This window comes from Dendrobates tinctorius, unplaced genomic scaffold (genome assembly GCF_039654945.1).
Source record: "Dendrobates tinctorius isolate UK_male_01 unplaced genomic scaffold, ASM3965494v1 ptg000274l, whole genome shotgun sequence".
NCBI lineage: Eukaryota > Metazoa > Chordata > Amphibia > Anura > Dendrobatidae > Dendrobates > Dendrobates tinctorius.
The window spans coordinates 2,974,770-2,995,330 of NW_027361941.1; the positions used below are offsets into that span (position 1 = coordinate 2,974,770).

Here is a 20,561-nt window from a genome sequence, read left to right on the forward strand (position 1 = left end):
CTGAGAGTGCGGTCTGTATGATATATTGGAGGCTGAGAGTGCGGTCTGTACGATATATTGGAGGCTGAGAGTGCGGTCTGTACGATATATTGGAGGCTGAGAGTGCGGTCTGTATGATATATTGGAGGCTGAGAGTGCGGTCTGTATGATATATTGGAGGCTGAGGGTGCGGTCTTTACGATATATAGGAGGCTGAGAGTGCGGTCTGTATGATATATTGGAGGATGAGAGTGCGGTCTGTACGATATATTGGAGGCTGAGAGTGCAGTCTGTACGATATATTGGAGGCTGAGAGTGCGGTCTGTATGATATATTGGAGGATGAGAGTGCGGTCTGTACGATATATTGGAGGCTGAGAGTGCAGTCTGTACGATATATTGGAGGCTGAGAGTGCGGTCTGTACGATATATTGGAGGCTGAGAGTGCGGTCTGTACGATATATTGGAGGCTGAGAGTGCGGTCTGTACGATATATAGGAGGCTGAGAGTGCGGTCTGTATGATATATTGGAGGCTGAGGGTGCGGTCTTTACGATATATAGGAGGCTGAGAGTGCGGTCTGTATGATATATTGGAGGCTGAGAGTGCGGTCTGTACGATATATTGGAGGCTGAGAGTGCGGTCTGTACGATATATTGGAGGCTGAGAGTGCGGTCTGTACGATATATTGGAGGCTGAGAGTGCGGTCTGTATGATATATTGGAGGCTGAGAGTGCGGTCTGTATGATATATTGGAGGCTGAGGGTGCGGTCTTTACGATATATAGGAGGCTGAGAGTGCGGTCTGTATGATATATTGGAGGATGAGAGTGCGGTCTGTACGATATATTGGAGGCTGAGAGTGCAGTCTGTACGATATATTGGAGGCTGAGAGTGCGGTCTGTATGATATATTGGAGGATGAGAGTGCGGTCTGTACGATATATTGGAGGCTGAGAGTGCAGTCTGTACGATATATTGGAGGCTGAGAGTGCGGTCTGTACGATATATTGGAGGCTGAGAGTGCGGTCTGTACGATATATTGGAGGCTGAGAGTGCGGTCTGTACGATATATAGGAGGCTGAGAGTGCGGTCTGTATGATATATTGGAGGCTGAGGGTGCGGTCTTTACGATATATAGGAGGCTGAGAGTGCGGTCTGTACGATATATTGGAGGCTGAGAGCGTTCTCTTTTGCACACTGTACAGCTTGCAAAAAGGCACACGTTTTAGTGGGAGAGGCCAAAAAATGAACACGTAATAAAACTGTTTATGGTAGCCATAGGGTGGTCCCTAGGCATCCCAGTCCGACCCTGTTCATCCAACAAGGTTTTCTATTAGACTATGAACTGTCATTGTCTTGGTAAATAAAGTTTATTACATAGCTTGCCATTTTTATGGACAGTTTAAGTAGAAATGTTCAAATATATAAAACTCAAGGATATTTTATTAAAAAATAATTGTTTTTTTATCTTAGCAGATGACTATAACAGGAGATCAGAGGGACAGCTGACATCTTCAACTTTTAAATCTGATGATCTTGAGATCCTACGAGATAGAACTGAAGTGATTGCTGTTACTCCAGATATATCATTATCCATTCACAGCAAAGATTTCTCATCTGATCCTATGAAACAGGTCCCATCTTCTGATTCATTATTGACTACTAAGGAAAATCAAAGTCACAAAAGAGGCAATAAAAAGCCAACTGCTCCTAAAGCAAAGAAGTCATATTCATGTTCAGAATGTGGGAAGTATTTTACATGGAAATCACATTTTGTTACTCACCAGAGAACTCACGCAGGAGCGAAACCTTTTTCCTGTTCAGAAGCTGGGAAATATTTTGCACAGAAATCAAATTTAATTAACTACCAGAGAGCTCGTCCAGGGGAGAAGCCTTTTTCATGTTTAGAATGTGGGAAATATTTTGCACAGAAATCAACTTTTGTTACCCACCAGAGAACTCACACAGGGGAGAAACCTTTTTCATGTTCAGAATGTGGGAAATGTTTTAACAATAAATCCGATTGTGTTCATCACCAGAGAATTCACACTGGAGAAAAACCTTTTTCATGTTTAGAATGTGGGAAATGTTTTGCAAAGAAATCAACTTTTGTTACCCACCAGAGAACTCACACAGGGGAGAAGCTTTTTTCCTGTTCAGAATGTGGGAAATATTTTGCACAGAAATCAACTTTTGTTACCCACCAGAGAACTCACACAGAGGAGAAACCTTTTTCATGTTCAGAATGTGGAAAATGTTTTGCACATAAATCACAGTTTGTTACCCACCAAAGAAATCACACAGGGGAGAAGCCTTTTTCCTGTTCAGAATGTGGGAAATGTTTTGCACAGAAATCACAATTTGTTACCCACAGGAGAACTCACACAGGGGAGAAGCCTTTTTCATGTTCAGAATGTGGGAAATGTTTTAACAATAAATCAGATTGTGTTAATCACCAGAGAATCCACACAGGGGAGAAGCCTTTTTCTTGTTCAGAATGTGGGAAATGTTTTGCACGTAAATCACATTTTGTTATCCACCAAAGAACTCACACAGGGGAGAAGCCTTTTTCATGTTCAGAATGTGGGAAATGTTTTAACAATAAATCAGGTTGTGTTAAGCACCAGAGAACTCACACAGGGGAGAAGCCTTTTTTATGTTCAGAATGTGGGAAATGTTATAAATGGAAAATAGATTTTGATCGCCATCAGAGAACTCACACAGAGGAGAAGCCTTTTTCCTGTTCAGAATGTGGGAAATATTTTAACCGGAAATCAGATTTGGTTAATCACCAAAGAACTCACACAGGGGAGAAGCCTTTTTCCTGTTCAGAATGTGGCAAATCTTTTAACTACAAAGGGAATCTTGATGAACACCAAAGAACCCACACAGGAGAGAAGCCTTTTTCATGTTCAGAATGTGGGAAACGTTTTACTCAGAAACCAAATCTTGTTAAACATCAGAGAATTCACACAGCAGAGAAGCCATATTCATGTTCAGAATGTGGGAAATATTTTAAATGGAAAATAAGTCTTGATAGCCATCAAAGAACCCACACAGGGGAGGAGCCCTTTTCCTGTTCAGAATGTGGGAAATGTTTTACTCATAATTCAAGTCTTATTAAACATCAGATAATTCACACAGCAGAGAAGCCATATTCATGTTCAGTATGTGGGAAAGACTTTAAATGGAAAATAAGTCTTGATCGCCATCAGAGAACTCACACAGGGGAGAAGCCTTTTTCCTGTTCAGAATGTGGGAAATATTTTAACAATAAATCAGATTGTGTTAAGCACCAGAGAATTCACACAGGAGAGAAGCCTTTTTCATGTTCAGAATGTGGCAAATGTTTTAACAATAAATCAAATTGTGTTAAGCACCAGAGAACTCACACAGAGGAGAAGCCTTTTTCCTGTTAATGTGGGAAATATTTTAACCACAAAGCGCTCCTTGATCGCCATCAGAGCAGGCACACAGAAGTGAAGCCTTTTTCATTTTCTTAATGTTGGAAATATTTTACTTGGAAATCATCTGTTAATAAACATCAGAGTCGTCACATAGGGGAGAAGACTTTTTTATATTCATAGTGTCGGAGTAGTTTTAACCCAAACTGAATCTTCTTAAATGGGTTGTCTCCTGTCATTCCTCATGTTTGCTGACATAAAACTAAACTTTATTAATTCCAAATGTAAAACTATACCCATAATTCACCCCCTGAAGGTTAGTCAGAAGGTGACTAATAGAAAAAAACATATACCCCACAGTTCAATATATCGGGTGAGGTGACGTGTACACACTCACTCTCCAAGCCTCTCATTTCTCCGGGCTTCATCGTCCTCACCAAAGGCGACTCATCAGGAGACTATTTAATATTGACCTATATTCAAGCGAGACTAGACAAAAAAAACTAAAATCATGTATCATGTATCATGTTATTCGAAGCAGTCAGAAAACTAGCCCCATATTGGCAGATCCCAGACCTCAAACTATTTACTTCTGAAGTGTATAAGCCACTCCAGTGTCAGGAATAGATAGTATGAATTTGAATTTACCAAATGGCTGGAATGAAACAAAGAGTGAAAAATTTAAAGGGGTCTGAATACTTTCCATACCCACTGTAAAAATAACTCCTCTTTATTAGGTAAAGTATAAAAGAATTGCAACATTTTCCGATACCCGTCGCGTCTCCATTTTTTATGATCTCGCATTGGGTGAGGGTTTATTTTTTACTTGCCGAGCTGATGTTTTTAATGGAGACCATTTTGATGCAGATACGATCTTGTGATCGGCCGTTATTGCATTTTAATGCAACGTTGCGGCAACCAAAAAAAGTAATTCTGGCGTTTTGACCTTTTTTCTCGTTACGCCATTTAGCGATCGGGTTAATTCTTTTTTATATTGATAGATCGGGCGATTCTGAACGCGGCTATAACAAGTATGTATATGTGTGATTTTTTTTATTGCTGTATTTTGAAAGAGGGGTGATTTGAACTTTTATATTTTTTTAACATTTTTAAAAACTTTTTTTTACTTTTGGCATTGTGAAGACATACAGAATTGTATCTTAATTAACCAGATGAATATTTTTTAGCAAACGAAGAATAATAGAATGTTATCTGTATGTTGGCTTTAAATGTATGTGTTGATTTCTGGTTGGTCAAGAAAACAGACTTTTGTTTGTGTAAGCCGGTAATATTGACTTCTATACATCCAAAGGACAAGAGACAGGACAGCAGCCACAACATCATCACAAGGGACACGGATCTATCATTCTATAGGAAACAACCTAGGGGTTTTCAGCCTCGGTTGGAAGAATACAGATCTGCTCCATTGACCATCGCTGAACCATGGATACGTTTGGAGACAGGTTGTGATCCTCGGATCAACTGGCCTTGTATGAACTGTCAATTTCCTATGCTTGTCATTACCCCTGTGTGTGTGTGACACAGCTGGGGTAGTGACCCTGGAAGATCTGTAGTCACAGCTGCTATTATCCTGGCGGGTCAGTGGAAGGGTGAGACTCTGTTGTGTTCCCCATCTTGGGTATTTTTCTGGGACTGTTCTATGTGTTAGCATACAAAGAGATAAACTGCACGGCAGGGAAATCACGGCCGCCACATGTGCTCGGTGCGATACTGCTCAGTGAGCCATGATGAGCTCATGTAACCGGACACTTCGGGTGCACACCAAGTAAAGAAAGTGTGGACCCGCAGAAGCGCAAAATGGCCGTCATCACTCGCATACTCCATCTCCCTGAGGACATGCTGTGAACTGCTTGATCAATAAAGAACAGACTTTTTACACTGGTGAGTGCCACCTCATCTTTTCTTCATGTTCTATGTGTTATCTGCCTGTTCTGTGGTACAGTAAAGCATTGCCACACTGTGTTACCCTCACCCTGTGTTGTCTGAGTAGCGTTTTGCCCACGTTAAAAGGAGAGCGGGAGATCGGCGGGACGATCCCTGATCCATGTGGTTTTGGCTAGTGAGTGGATTTCATAGCATTCCGGCAGTGACAAGCATAGAGGTCTGCTGGAGACTTCTGGTTCTCATGCCAACCCATCGGTGACCCATGATCATGTGACGGGGTCACCGATGGGCGGGATTTCCAGTGCTTGCTGGAAGTGCGCATTAAATGCCGCTGTCAGAGGCTGTTCGGGGCAAATGGCAGCTGTTCAAAATAGCTGACGTGCCGGAAAAGATGTGAGCTCACCGCCGGAGCCCACATCAAAGGGGGAAGTACATTTACACCCGGTGTCGGAAAGGGGTTAAAGGGGATTGTTTTTACAGAGCCAGAAGTGGTAATCAATCATGTATACATACAAATAATTACAGAAATCCACAGCTTCTAATGGTAAATAGTATAGAGTTACCACAAGAAAATATAATTTGTGTAAACCATGTGTAGATATAAAAATTCAGGCAAATGTCAGATGTTGTAGCGCCATCTAGTGGCCATGTGCAAAAGTGCCATCAGAGTAAAATGTTGGCGTGACACCTAATAGTGGTTGGGACATACCCCTGATGGCTTATTGGTGCAAACCGAGCGACCTGGGGCAAATGCCAATCAGAGGTCACAGGGAGCGAGTATACCCCACGTGGGTACATGCATCTGTGACGCCCCCGGGTGGTGTGTCACGTGCGGGATCCAGGAAACAGCGTCACACGCCATCCCGGGTAACTCTGCCTCCGGGTACCTCTGATTGGATGGTGTCACACCGAAGAGGAGTGACCGGAATGACGCTGGATGGACTCGTCGCCATGGAGACCGGACTAGGCCACACCATGCGAGAGTTCAGCATCCCCAGTGAAGCAGGAGGTTCAGGATGAAAACCTGTTGGTAAGACCAAGATGAATAATGCTGCATAGAGCCATCTGGTAGCGATCAATCAGGTAAAGTGATAGTGAGGGGGGTCCGGAAACAAAACAATGCAGGTGAAAAGAGCCAAATGTGACCCCACCGAGTGACCAGTGAGAGTGCAACTGTGCAACGGGTAAGAAAAGAGAATAAACAGTGATAGGGTAAAGATATAAAGAGAAAAGCAGCTTAATAACAGTGATGATAATAAAATCTATGGAAAGTGTTTGTGGTGAAGTGTATACACTCCTAGAAATGTTTCCTCTACAATATAGAGATATAAATGATCAGTATTAGGACGTGTAACAAAGAGGAATCTGTTATTATATAGAGAGAATGTAATGAGCAATAAATGACGGGAATAATCGGGAATGAAATTGTTATTAATAATATAATGAGATCCCAGCACCTGACACTTCCCGGGATATATGGGCTTATATTAGAATCCCAATTACCAACTGGAAAGATAACAACAAAGGGAAAAGGGCGGAACAAAAAACAAGCCCCAAACACCTCATAACCCACAATGTAAGGGCAGAAAAATACCGGAAATATAAGTTTCTATTCACACTGCAATATTAGTCACCTGTGATCTGTGTCTCTCCCAGAAGAAAAGTCATCACAGCGTCATTCCCCGTAATAACCGTATAGAGGAGGAAATGATGGCGGAGAGAGCGTCCATTGTTAGAATAGTGGGGAGACACAGATGGGATCCTGTTGTGAGTTCATTTTTCCCTTCACCAGTGAGGTCTGATGAACTCCCTCTTCTGGCGAAGGAAGATAGTGAGGCTGATTACCAAACAGCTGAGCAGGCAGATGATGACTGGGTCACAGGAACTGATGACTGGATATAAGGCAGCCGACGCCCTGCTGCCTTGCCGGTGATTTTCCTGCTGGATTCTTGGAGACCAGTCTGATTTCTGCTTCTCAAAGCGAAGTTTTGCTCTGCCTTTTGTACACTTTAGTTCTGGTTTTGTTTGCCTTGTTTTTTTTTGGAGTTCAGCCATCCCCGGCCGGGGGTGAGCTGAATTCCATTTTTTCTCTGATCTGTTGATCTCTGGCTCTGTCTTCAGAATATACCTGAGTGCTGATATAGTCTTTTGAAGCCTAGCGACTTCAGGGCCTGTTTCTCCTATCAGACGGTTGGGACATTTTTTGGATAGGGTTTTTTGCGGATTGCAGACAGCAGCTTTTCTATCCTGTCCTATTTAGTTAGCTTGGGCCCCATCATTTGCTCAACCTATCTTTCTATCTGTGTTAGTGTTTTTCATCTTGCTTCACCGTCATTATATGTTGGGGGCTGCCTATTGCTTTGGGGTCTGCTCTGGGGCAGTTTAGATTTCCCCTTTCTTTCTTTAGGCCTATTTAGTTCTCCGGCTGTGATCGAGGGGTCTAGGGCACCGTAGGAACCCCCCACGGCTACTGCTAGTTGTTGTGGATAGGATCAGGGGTCTGCAATCCGATAGCTGCCAACTTCTCTGGTTTTCTGGACTTAGCTATTATTTTTGTTTTTTCCTCCTTCGGTGACTCATCCATAACAGAATCACCGGCCATACCGCAGATCCTAGGGTACTCAATAGCAGGAAAGAATTGTAAAAAAAAAAAAAAAAGGTGTCAGAATTTCTTTGTGTATATTTTTTCCTCTATATCTCTGAGGCCTTAGGGGGAATTTTTTTTCTCTCAATGGAGAGGAAGCAATTGTCTGATCATGTGGAGCAGCTTGCTGCGGAAGTGCGGGGAATTTCCGCCTATCTTACTCATTCACATGCTGCTGAACCAAAGATCCCTACTCCTGATGTGTTTTTTGGGGATCGGTCTAAATTTTTGAATTTCAAGAATAATTGCAAATTATTTTTTTGCCTTGAAGCCTAACTCGTCGGGGAGCTCCGCGCAGCGGGTTAAAATTGTCATCTCTTTGCTGTGCGGCAATCCCCAGGATTGGGCGTTTTCTTTGAAACCTGATGATCCTATTCTAAATAATGTGGATGCATTTTTTCAAGCCTTGGGGTTGTTGTATGATGAACCTAATGCTATTGATCAAGCTGAGAAAGCCCTGTTGGCAGTGAGCCAGGGTCTGGATTCTGCAGAGTTATACTGTCAAAAATTCCGAAAGTGGGCGGTCCTTACTACCTGGAATGATGGTGCCTTGGCAGCTCTCTTTCGGAAGGGTTTGTCAGAAACCGTAAAAGACACTATGGTGGGATTTCCTGTTCCCTCTGGTCTTGACGATTCTATGTCATTAGCCATTCAGGTTGATCGGCGTTTGCGTGAACGCAAGACCGCACGAGAGGTTTTGCCACCTGTTGAACAAATGTCTGAACCTATGCAATGTGATAGAGTTATGTCCAGGGCGCAACGTCAGGAGTTCAGAAGGCATAATAAGCTGTGTTTTTTTTGTGGAGATGCCTCGCATATTATTTCTGTCTGCCCTAAACGAGAGAAACGTTGTGCTCACACGTTTTCTGTGGGTGGTGTTCAACCTAAGTTTCTTCTGGCAATTACTCTGATCTGCTCCCTGTCCACATTTTCCGCCAAGGCTTTTGTGGATTCGGGAGCAGCTCTGAACCTGATGGACTTGGATTTTACTAAACGTTGTGGATTTCCTATGACGCCTTTGCAGACGCCTATCCCTTTGAGGGGTATTGATGCGACTTCTTTGGTGAAAAATAAACCTCAGTTTTGGACCCAGGTGGTAATGCGGGTCGCCCCAGACCATCAAGAAAATTGCAGATTTTTGGTGTTGCATAATTTGCATGATACCATTGTTCTGGGGTTTCCCTGGTTGCAAATCCATAATCCAGTTTTGGATTGGAAATCTGTGTCTGTGGTGAGTTGGGGTTGTCGGTGTGCCCTTAGCGATGCTCCTGTTTTCTCCACCTCTCCCCAGTCGCATGATGTTCCTGACTATTTGGCTGACTTTTATGATGAATTTAGTGAGAATGAGTCTGCATCTTTGCCTCCTCATAGGAGTTATGACTGTGCAATTGAGCTGAGCCCGGGGTGTAAATTTCCCAAGGGTCGTCTTTTCAATTTATCTGTACCCGAGCACGAGGCTATGCGATCCTATATTAAGGAGTCGTTGGAGAAGGGTCACATTAGACTATCCTCTTCACCTTTAGGTGCTGATTTTTTTTTCGTGGCTAAAAAAGATGGTTCATTAAGGCCTTGTATTGACTATCGTGCCCTCATCAAAATTTCTGTTAAATATCAGTATCCGTTACCCCTGATTTCTGATCTATTCTCCAGAGGTAAAGGTGCTTGCTGGTTTACCAAGCTTGACCTCTGGGGGGCGTATAATCTTATTCGCATTAATCATGGGGATGAATGGAAGACGGCGTGTAATACTCCGGAGGGACATTTTGAGTACCTGGTGATGCCTTTTGGGCTCACTAATGCCCCTTCTGTCTTCCAATCCTTCATGAACGATATTTTCCGAGACTTTGTGGATAAATTTTTGATTATCTATTTGGATGATATTTTGATCTTTTCCAAGGATTGGGACTCCCATGTGGAACATGTTCGGACTGTGTTCCGGATTTTGAGGGAGAATTCCCTGTACTTCAAGGGATCAAAATGCCTTTTTGGGGTACAGAGGATTTCATTTTTGGGATTCATTTTGTCTCCGTCAACTATTGAAATGGACCCGGCCAAGGTACAGGCCATTTATGATTGGGTTCAGCCCACTTCTTTGAAGGCCCTTCAGAAGTTTTTGGGTTTTGCTAATTTTTATCGGAAATTTATAGCTAATTTTTCTAGTATTGCCAGGCCATTGACTGATTTGACTAAGAAGGGAGCTGATGTGCTGAATTGGTCTCCGGAGGCTGTTTCTTCCTTTCAGGAGCTGAAGCGAAGATTCACTTCTGCTCCGGTTCTGCGGCAACCTGATGTCTCACTCCCGTTTCAGGTAGAGGTGGACGCCTCTGAGATTGGTGCAGGAGCTGTTTTGTCCCAAAAAGATCCTGTGACATCTAAAATGAATCCCTGTGCTTTCTTTTCCCGAAAGTTCTCCCCATCCGAACGTAACTATGATGTGGGGAATCGGGAACTGTTGGCCATGAAATGGGCATTTGAGGAGTGGAGACATTGGTTGGAGGGAGCTAAACACCAGGTCGTGGTCCTTACTGACCACAAGAATTTGATTTACCTAGAGTCGGCCAAACGCTTGAATCCTAGACAGGCTAGGTGGGCCTTGTTTTTCACACGTTTTGATTTTGTGGTCTCTTTTCTTCCTGGCACTAAGAATGTCAAGGCAGACGCCCTCTCTAGGAGTTTCTTTGCTGATTCTCCTGTTGTGACCAAGCCTGCTACCATCTTAGGCGAGGGGGTAGTTCTTTCTGCCATCTCGCCCGATTTGAGACGTGCTCTGGAAGAGTTTCAGGAGGACAAACCTGAGCGTTGTCCCAGTGGAAAGTTGTATGTTCCTGACCAGTGGAGGAAGAGAGTGATGTCTGAAGTTCATTGCTCTGCATTGGCTGGTCATCCAGGTATTTTTGGTACTAGAGATCTGGTGAGTCGGTCTTTTTGGTGGCCCGCCTTGTCTCGTGATGTCAGGAATTTTGTGCAGTCCTGTGGGACTTGCTCCCGGTCTAAACCTTGTTCTCGCTCTAGTGGGTTGTTGATGCCTTTGCCGGTGCCCAAGAGGCCATGGACCCATATTTCAATGGATTTTATCTCTGATATGCCTGTCTCTCAGAGAATGACCGTTATTTGGGTGATTTGTGATAGATTCTCTAAGATGGTCCATCTTGTACCACTCCCTAAGTTGCCATCTTCCTCTGAGTTGGTGCCCTTGTTTTTGCAACAGGTAGTTCGCTTGCACGGGATTCCTGAGAACATTGTGTCTGACAGAGGAGTTCAGTTTGTGTCTAGATTTTGGAGGACTTTCTGTTCCAAGCTGGGAATTCAGTTGTCCTTCTCCTCTACGTTTCACCCTCAGACCAACGGGCAGACGGAGAGAACAAACCAGACTTTGGAGTCGTATTTGAGATGTTTTATTTCCGCTGATCAGGATGATTGGGTTTCATTTTTGCCCTTGGCCAAATTTGCTTTAAATAATAGAGCTAGTTCTGCCACTTTGTTGTCACCTTTTTTTTGTAACTTTGGGTTTCATCCTCGATTTTCTTCAGGGCAGGTGGAGCCTTCTGCCTGCCCAGGTGTTGAGACTGTGGTGGAGAGAATGCACCAGATCTAGGACCAAGTGGTAGATAAGTTGTCTCTCTCCCAGGAAAAGGCCCAGCGGTTTTCCAACCGACATAGGACCATTGGTCCCCAGTTTAAGGTGGGTGATATGGTTTGGTTGTCATCAAAAAATATCGCTATGAAGGTGGCTTCTCCTAAGTTTAAGCTTAGATTTATTGGACCTTACAAGATTTTGGAGATTATTAATCCGGTCTCTTTTCGGTTGGCTCTTCCTGTCACGTTTAAGATTCATAATGTGTTCCATAAGTCCTTGTTGAAGAGGTTTGTTGGTTTGGGGTGGCACCTCCTGACCCTGTATTGGTTGAAGGTAACATGGAGTATGAGGTAGAGAAGATACTGGATTCCCGTCTGGCTAGACGGAGACTCCAGTATTTGGTTAAGTGGAAGGGTTATGGTCAGGAGGATAATTACTGGGTCTCTGCCTCTGATATTCATGCCGAAAGATTGGTGCGTGCCTTTCATCGGGCTCACCCGGATCGCCCTGGTGGCATGGATGAGGGTTCGGTGACCCCTCCACAAGGGGGAGGTACTTTTGTGAGTTCATTTTTCCCTTCACCATTGAGGTCTGATGAACTCCCTCCTCTGGTGAAGGAAGGTAGTGAGACTGATTACCAAACACCTGGGCAGCTAGATGATAACTGGGTGGCTGGAATTGAGGACTGGATATAAGGCTGCCGACGCCCTTCTTCCTGGCTGGTGATTTTCCTGCTGGATTCTTGGAGACCAGTCTGATTCCTGCGTCTTAAAGCTAAGTTTTTCTGCTCTGCTTTGTACTCTTCAGTTTTGTTTTTGTTTTGCCTTGTTTTTTGGGAGTTCTGCCATCCCCGGCTGGGGGTGAGGTGAATTCCATTTTTGTCTCTGATCTTTTGATCTTTTGCTTTGTCTTCAGAATATACCTGAGTACTGGTAGAGTCTTTTGAAGCCTAGCGACTTCATGGCCTGTTTTTCCTATCAGTCGGTTGGCTCATTTTGATAGGGTTTTTGCGGATGGCAGACAGCAGCTTTCCTATCCTGTCCTATGTAGTTAGCTTGGGCCCCATCATTTGCTCAACCTATCTTTCTATCTGTGTTAGTGTTTTCATCTTGCTTCACCGTCATTATATGTTGGGGGCTGCCTATTGCTTTGGGGGCTGCTCTGGGGCAGTTTAGTTTTTCCCCTTTCTGTCTTTAGGCTATGTAGCTCTCCGGCTGTGATCGAGGGGTCTAGGGCACCGTAGGAACCCCCCACAGCTACTGCTAGTTGTTGTGGATAGGTTCAGGGGTCTGCAATCCGATAGCTGCCAACCTCTCTGGTTTTTCTGGACTTAGCTGGTATTTTGTTTTTTCCTCCTTCGGTGACTCATCATAACACCCACCTCCACCTTGCTGGCGTCTGAGTCGGAGAGGAGCTCTCTGGCTTTACTGATCCAGCCTCGGGCCCATCCATCTGGCCCATCAAGATTCACTCTCATTTTATCAGTCCATAAAACCTTAGAAAAATCAGTCTTTACATATTCCTTGGCCTAGTCTTGACGTTTTATCTTATGTTTCTTGTTCAAAGGTGGTTGTTTTTCAGCCTTCCTTACCTTGGCCATGTCCCTGAGTATGGCACACCTTGAGCTTTTTGATACTCCAGCAACGTTGCAGCTCTGAAATATGGCAAAACTGGTGGCAAATGGCAACTTGGCAGCTTTACGCTTGATTTTCCTCAATTCATGGGCAGTTATTTTGAGCCTTTTTTTTATCAACACGTTTCTTGCAACCCTGTTGGCTATTTGCCATGAAACGCTTGATTGTTCGGTGATCACGCTTCAAAAGTTTGGTAATTTCAAGACTGCTGCATCCCTCTGCAAGACATCTTACAATTTTTGACTTTCATAGTCCGTCAAATCTCTCTTCTGACCCATTTTGCCAAAGGAAAGGAAGTTGCCTAATAATTAAGCACACCTTATCTAGGGTGTTGATGTCATTAGATCACACCCCTCATTACAGAGATGCAATCACCTGATTTACATAATTGACAGTTGGCTTTCAAGCCTATACAGCTTGGTGTAGGACAACATGTATAAAAAGGATGATGTAATCAAAATACTCATTTGCCTAATAATTCTGCACACAGTGTATATGGGGCCCATCATATACTAGAGCATCATATGGGGTTCATTATTTATGGGGAATCACATGGAGCCCATTATATGAAGCATTACATATGGGGACCAGTATATTTGGAGCATTATATGGGGCTCATCATACACTGGAGCATTATAAATGGGGCCCAATATACACTGGAGCATCATATGGGGCCCATTATATATGGAGCATTATATAGGCCCATCATACACTGGAGCATCATCCATGGGGACCATCATACACTGGAGCATTATAAATGGGGCCTATCATACACTGGAGCATCATATAGGGGGCCCATTATACACGGGAGCATTATAAATGGGGCCCATCATACACTGGAGCATCATATACGGGGCCCATTATACACTGGAGCATCATATGGGGCCCATTTTATATGGAGCATTATACAGTATAGGCCCATCATACACTGGAGCATCATCCATGGGGGTCCAGCATATACTGAAGCATTATGTGGAGCTCATCATATACTGTATGGAACATTATATGGGATAAATTATTTATGGAGCAATATATGGGGATCATTATTCTGTATAGTGCACTATGTGGTGGCCATAATACTGTATGGAGGAATATACTGTCCAGTTTTTGAGATATTGTAGAATTTAAAATAGATACCACTCATGTAATGTAAGAAGTGAACTATTTGTCATTGTACTATACCTATATTTCTCTGCCGTATCGGAGCATCATGAATTGTGGTATGTGTTAAAGGGGCCCACTGGGACTTTTTGGCCTGGGGCACACGAAAACCTGGAGCCAGCCCTGCCCCCCCACAACTTTAGCCAAATAACCCCCAGTTTTTTTTTTTAAACACAAACTTTATTTCAAATTTTCATAAACAATGCACCGTTTCATATATTAAAACGTATTTCCAATAAACAGACAATAACTTAGCCTATCCTCCTCCCATCCAACCCTCCCTTAAGCTAACCCTAGTCATCGTACATTTTCGGTAACCCCCCCTCGCAACTTCGCACACACTATATGCCTAGACCACTTGGAAAACACAGATTATAATCACCACCTCTGTGATATAGCACCACGTGTTTTATCCCCCCGTCCCAACCCGGACCTTACACCTCACCTTCATTAATCACCTTCAATTTCCCCAAAGTGCCATGGATATCTTCCAATATATACCATTCTGTATACTTAAAGGGAGTTACTATTTTCCTTATTTCCTCTTCACCGCACTGTTGTACTATGAAATTCCTCCATTTTTTGAAAAATTTACCCGTCAGGCCCTCCTTATTCCTTTCCGCCTCCAGCTGTTCGATTCTGAGTAATGATTTAATCTGCCTCAACACCTCTTCCTCTGACGGCACACTTCCTTCAAGCCATTTGGACAATAAAGCCCTTTTGCCTATCATAGCCACTCCATGGAACAATTTTGGTAATTTGGGCCTCTGGTCCCCCCCTCCTGCTATTATTTGCCCCTTGTTCCTATAATGGAAGATCCACAGCAATGGATCCAGTTCGACTTCCACACTCCCCACTTTTTGTATAAATGTTTGCAATCTTTTCCAGAATTTCTGGCTCTCTGGGCATTGCCAGATCCCATGAAACAAGTCCGTTTTTGACCATTTACATTTGGGACATTGGATCACTCTGTTTATCTGTTGTGTATTTGGGATGTTAAAACCATAGATTGCTCTATGCATCAACCGAAATTGTGTATCCCTCCACCCTTCATTAATCACCTCCTTCCTCATCGTCATCCACCCCTGCAATATCTTGTCCCCTACTTCGACGTCCTCTAATTGTCTTGCCCATGCTCTCCAGATTTGTTTTGGGCATATTGGAATCAAAACCTCCCTCATAGCTTTATATAAAGCTGAAATAGTGTTCTCATGTCGATCTTTCATAATAATTCGGTCCATGTCATTCGTCACCTGTTCCATACTAACATCCCTCAATTGTAACATTAACCCTTTTTCTATCTGTTTGTATTGAAGGATTTGGAATGTGGATAGCCCATATTTTGTCACGATTTCCTGGTATGTCAGCCATCTATTTTCCGTTTCATGTAATAGATCCGTCACCCCTTCTATCCCCTTATTCCTCCATTCTGAAAATAATTTATTGTCCCTTCCCGCTGGGAAATCTGGGAATTTCCATATATTGAGATGTTTGGAGATTCTCCAGGACAAACAGAATTTTTTCCTCACTGCTTTCCAAGCCATCACCGTATCTCTACATACCAGTGAGTGTTTGATTTTCTTCGGTATGTTAGCCAATGACATGTGAAGTAATGCCCCTAAATTCCAGGGTTTACAAAACTCACTCTCTAAACGTATGTCTGAGTGCCCGTTTGTCTTCCTTAACCAGTCTATGGCGTGTCTCATCAGGCATGCCAAGTTATACCCTCTAATATTTGGCATTTTGATGCCTCCTTTTTCCAAAGATTGCATTAATTTTTCCGTTTTGATTCTTGGTCTTTTCCCCCTCCACAAGAATGTCGAGAATGCTTTATTCAGTCTATTTATGTCTGTATGCTTCAATAACATGGGGATTGTCTGCATTGGGTAGAGTAACTTTGGAAAACTCATCATCTTCAAAAGATGATTTCTACCTAGCAATGATAGCGGTAGCCCCTCCCACATCCTTAGTTCCCGTTCTATTTTCTTTATCAAAGGTTTGTAGTTCAATTCGTATATCGACGCTGTTGTACGTCCCATCTGTATTCCCAAATATTTAAGGTGAGACCGTGCTATCGGTATCCCAGAGATGCCATCTCTTGTTCCATCGGCAACCATCAATTGCATCTTTTGCTCACACAGAAACAAAATTTCACACTTTGCTCTGTTCAATTTAAAGCCTGATAAGCCCCCAAACTCCTCTATCTGTTTTATCACTTTTGGGAGATCCCTCTGAGGGTTGTTCATAAATAGTATGATATCATCCGCAAATAGGGCTGAACACAATTGTTCCTTCCCGACCCTAATACCTTCGAAACAATCTCCTTCATTTAACAGTCTAGACAATGTCTCAATGGCCAGATTAAACAGGAGGGGTGACAGTGGACATCCCTGTCTAGTCCCCTTGCTCAATGGGAAAGATCTTGACAGGAACCCGGGCGTCGCCACCCTCGTCTGAGGATTCGCATACAATACCCCTATGAATGTACGAAAGGCTCCCCTTATCCCCATGTTATCTAGTACCGTCTCCAGCCATGTCCACCCCACGCTATCAAACGCTTTTTCAGCATCAAGTGTGACCATGGCTGGACACTCCTCCTTTCAAAGATCCCTATGTCTAATGGCATCCATTACCAGCATAGCCCTCCGCACATTCGTCACCGCTGCCCTCCCCTTAACGAACCCCGATTGTGCCGGTGATATTAAATTTGGTAGTATCTCCGCCAATCTATTGGCCATCAATTTGGCCAAGATTTTGAGATCTTGGTTTATTAATGAGATTGGCCTATAGTTTGCTGGGTTGTCTAGATTTCTGTCCCCCTTGGGTATCAATTTTATGTACGCAGTGTTAAGGTGTCCCGAAATTCCACCTCCTCTCATTATTTTGTTATACATTCTAGTCAGGATCGGTGCTACCTGCTCTCTCATTACTTTATAAAATTCCCCATTAAACCCGTCAGGTCCCGGTGCCTTGTGTACGTTCAGATCTCCTATTGCCGTCTGTACTTCTTCTAATGTTATTTCTGCGTTCAATCTAGACAGCTCTTCCGTATTAATTTGCGTGAGTTTTATGTTTTTCAACCAGTCATTTTCCCTGCCAACCGTCTCTTCCCCCTTACTATATAATTTTGCATAGTAATCCCCCAGAATCTCAGTAATCTCTTGTGGGCTTGTCGATTTGCTCCCGTCAGGTCTAGTCATGTTAGTTATCAAAGTCATTGGTCGTCGACCTTTTGCCAGATTGGCCAATAGTCTCCCTGCCTTATTGCCAAATTTGTGTAAATCAACTTCCTGTTGTGATCATATCAGATCCTCCCTTTTCCCCGCCCAAGATTGAAATTCCTGTCTTGCTGCTTTCCACTCCTCTTTTGCCTCTTGTGTCTTGTTTTCTAGATACCATGTGTACTTCTCTCTGAGGGCCTCACTTGCAGCCTGGTATTGTTTGTGGGTATGTTTCCTAAGTTTAGCTACATGTCCCATCAATCTTCCCCTTAATACTGTTTTTGCTGCTTCCCAAAACAACATTATATCCGCCTCATGTTCACTATTGGTTCTGCTATAGTCTTCCCACCATTCGTTCAGTGTTTTGGCAAATTCCTTGTCTCTAAGTAGAAACGACGGAAACCTCCACAAGTAGTCCGTCCCCCTCAGTGTTGTATCAGTGATTTCTAGAAGCACAGGGCTGTGATCCGATATCACCATATCTCCAATAGCCACATCCCTTACCCTATGCATCAGAAATTGGTCTACCAAAATGTAATCAATCCTGGACCACGCTTCGTGTGGATGCGAGTAGTGAGAATATTCCCGGTCATTTGGGTGAAGCATTCTCCAACTATCTTTTAAATTTGTGTCCTCCAAAAGCTTGACCATTAATCCTTTTACCTCCCTGATCGGTCTGCCGTCGTCTCTACTATATCTCTTATCTTCCCCCCCTTGAAACCACTGCATTAAAGTCCCCTCCGACTATCCGTTTGAGTTCTGTGTCTTTTCCCAATTCAGTAGTGATAAAGTTAAAAAATGAAGTTTGTTCATTGTTAGGGGCGTATATGTTATATATATATCAAACTCTCCCTGTGGACTGGTAAGCTTAATGTGAATATACCTCCCTTCTTCATCATTGATCTGAGACACTATCGTGTGATTAAAATTTTTGTTAATTAGAATCATCACCCCTGCCTTTCGTCCCAGGGAGCCTGACCCAACTACTTTTCCCACCCATAGTTTCTGCATACGGAAGAAATCCCCCTGGGGTAGGTATGTCTCCTGTAGTAATGCTATATCGACTTTCAGTCTTTTGAGGTGCCTCAATATCATCATGCGTTTATGTGGTGACTTCAGTCCTTTCACATTCCATGTCACTATTCTAACCATTGTCCCAATTTCTCAAGTATTTCACGTCGACATGTGGTCTTTCATATGTGTGGTGTTGTGACCCCTCCAAGCGTTCGGTGCGCCTATAACGTTGCTTTCCCTGAACCCATCTGCTCATCCTAAATCTATTATCAACTAACAACCCCTCAACTGTCCCCCCCTTTACAGTCAATCGTCTCTTCACTTCCATTTTTTCTGTGATGCTCCTGGCTCCGCAACTCCCTCTCAGCTCACTGATTAGTAATTACCCATAGCCTATCCCCCATTCTTCTGCTCCCCACTATATCAAGGCAAGGCCTTCTTGGTCAATAATCTTGTCAACATACAATACCCCTTCCCTCCTTTCCCATACACCTTGTTTGGTGCCTCTGAACCCAATCTCCCTCTCCTTCCTAACGATATGGTCCTCCCAGCACCCAATAGAGAGATTTGGAAGAGAAGCCCGGACCCCCATGAACGCCAAAGCTCCTCTACCCCCCAGAGTATGCAGGATCCCGGGATCCATAGAGACCAAAGAGGAGGGGAGAATCAAAGAGAAGATGTAAGAAAAGGAAAAAAAAAATGTCCACCTCTACTTTCCGTCATTTCCCCCTCCCATAGGTCCCCCAGTTCGGTCCAAAATGATATATCTTCTCCTTAGAGTCTCTCTCAAGGCGCTCCCCTGCCCCGGTCTCCAGATTTGCGTGGCGGCGATCTTCTTTCCTTGGGATTCCTCGTATGGAGCTCCTTCCCCTCCTCTCTCCTCTCCCTCCATTCGTTCCGGCCCTCTTCTCGAACCTCCCCCTCACTTTCCCCGCATCGACCACCCCTCCTCCCCGAAGATTCTCTTGTCTGGTCACTTTCCTCCGCCTCCTCCATCCATCTCTCCGCCTCTTTCAAGTCCTTTGTCACAAAAAAGGATCCATCTTGTCTTGTCACTCTCAGTAGGGCAGGGTAGAGCAACTGGAACTTTATACCTTTGCGGTACAGTGTAGTGCAGATCTTGCTGAAGGTCTTCCTTTTCCGGGTGACCTCTGCCGAATAGTCTCCAAATATCAATACTTTATGTCCTTGTAAAAACAATGGGATCCTCCTTCCTCTAAATGCTCGCAGCAACTCTTCTTTGTCCTTATATTCCAGGTATTTTATTATGACTTGGTGCGGTCTGGCTGTTCCAGTCGCCCCCGCATTGTCTTCCTTCCCGCTCGTTCTCCACATGCCTGGATTCTCTCTTACAGGTCCCACTCTGTGCGCTCTTTCCACTCTGCAATTATGTGTCAGACCCAGCACCTTGGGGAGCTCTATTTTACAAATGTTATCCAATTGTCGCATGCTTATAGATTCCGGCAGCCCCACCAGCCTTAAATTGCTTCTCCTGGATCGGTTTTCCAAATCCTCCAGTTTGTCTTTTATAGCCTGGGAGCCCTCCGACATCTCCTTCAACTGCTCCTTTAATGTTATCACCTCATCCTCTGCAGCTGATATTCTTTGTTCCGCCTCTGCCATCCTGGTTCCCTGCTGTGTGACCTGTTCTTTAATGGAGGATAGCACAGCCCCCACCATAGCCTCCAGGGACTCTTTTATCCTGTCTGCCAGGTGCGTTGCCACTGCCCCAGCCAAACGGTCATAGTCTATCTGCATGTGTTATCTGGCTGCGCTGCTGGGCTGCCGACTTTTCGTTCTGCCTCTCCCCTTCCTCCTCCACCAGGCTCTGCTCACCTTCCTGCAGACCGCTGTATCCCGCGTCTGCCGCCATTTTATGGTCCCGTGCTGTGTGGTCTCCCTCTGCAGCTCCTTGCTTTAAGTGCTTGCCGCCACTCCGGAGAAGGTACCGCTCCATATACCGATATCTCCTGCTCCCTGCCTCTCGCTTTCCACTGTCTCTCGCGGCCGTGGGGTGTTCTGT

The 20,561-nt window shown here is 44.0% G+C and overlaps 1 protein-coding gene across 1 annotated transcript in view; it reads left to right on the forward strand.

The window, feature by feature from the left end:
• The window catches only part of LOC141072493 (uncharacterized), a 28,988-nt gene extending 23,704 nt beyond the window's left edge, over window positions 1–5,284 (forward strand). The window contains exon 4 of the mRNA XM_073559767.1: window positions 1,455–5,284. Coding sequence (XP_073415868.1) covers window positions 1,455–3,397 — 1,943 coding nt within the window. The 3' untranslated portion in view covers window positions 3,398–5,284. The remainder of the gene's footprint in view (window positions 1–1,454) is intronic.
• Window positions 5,285–20,561: the final 15,277 nt, after the last annotated feature.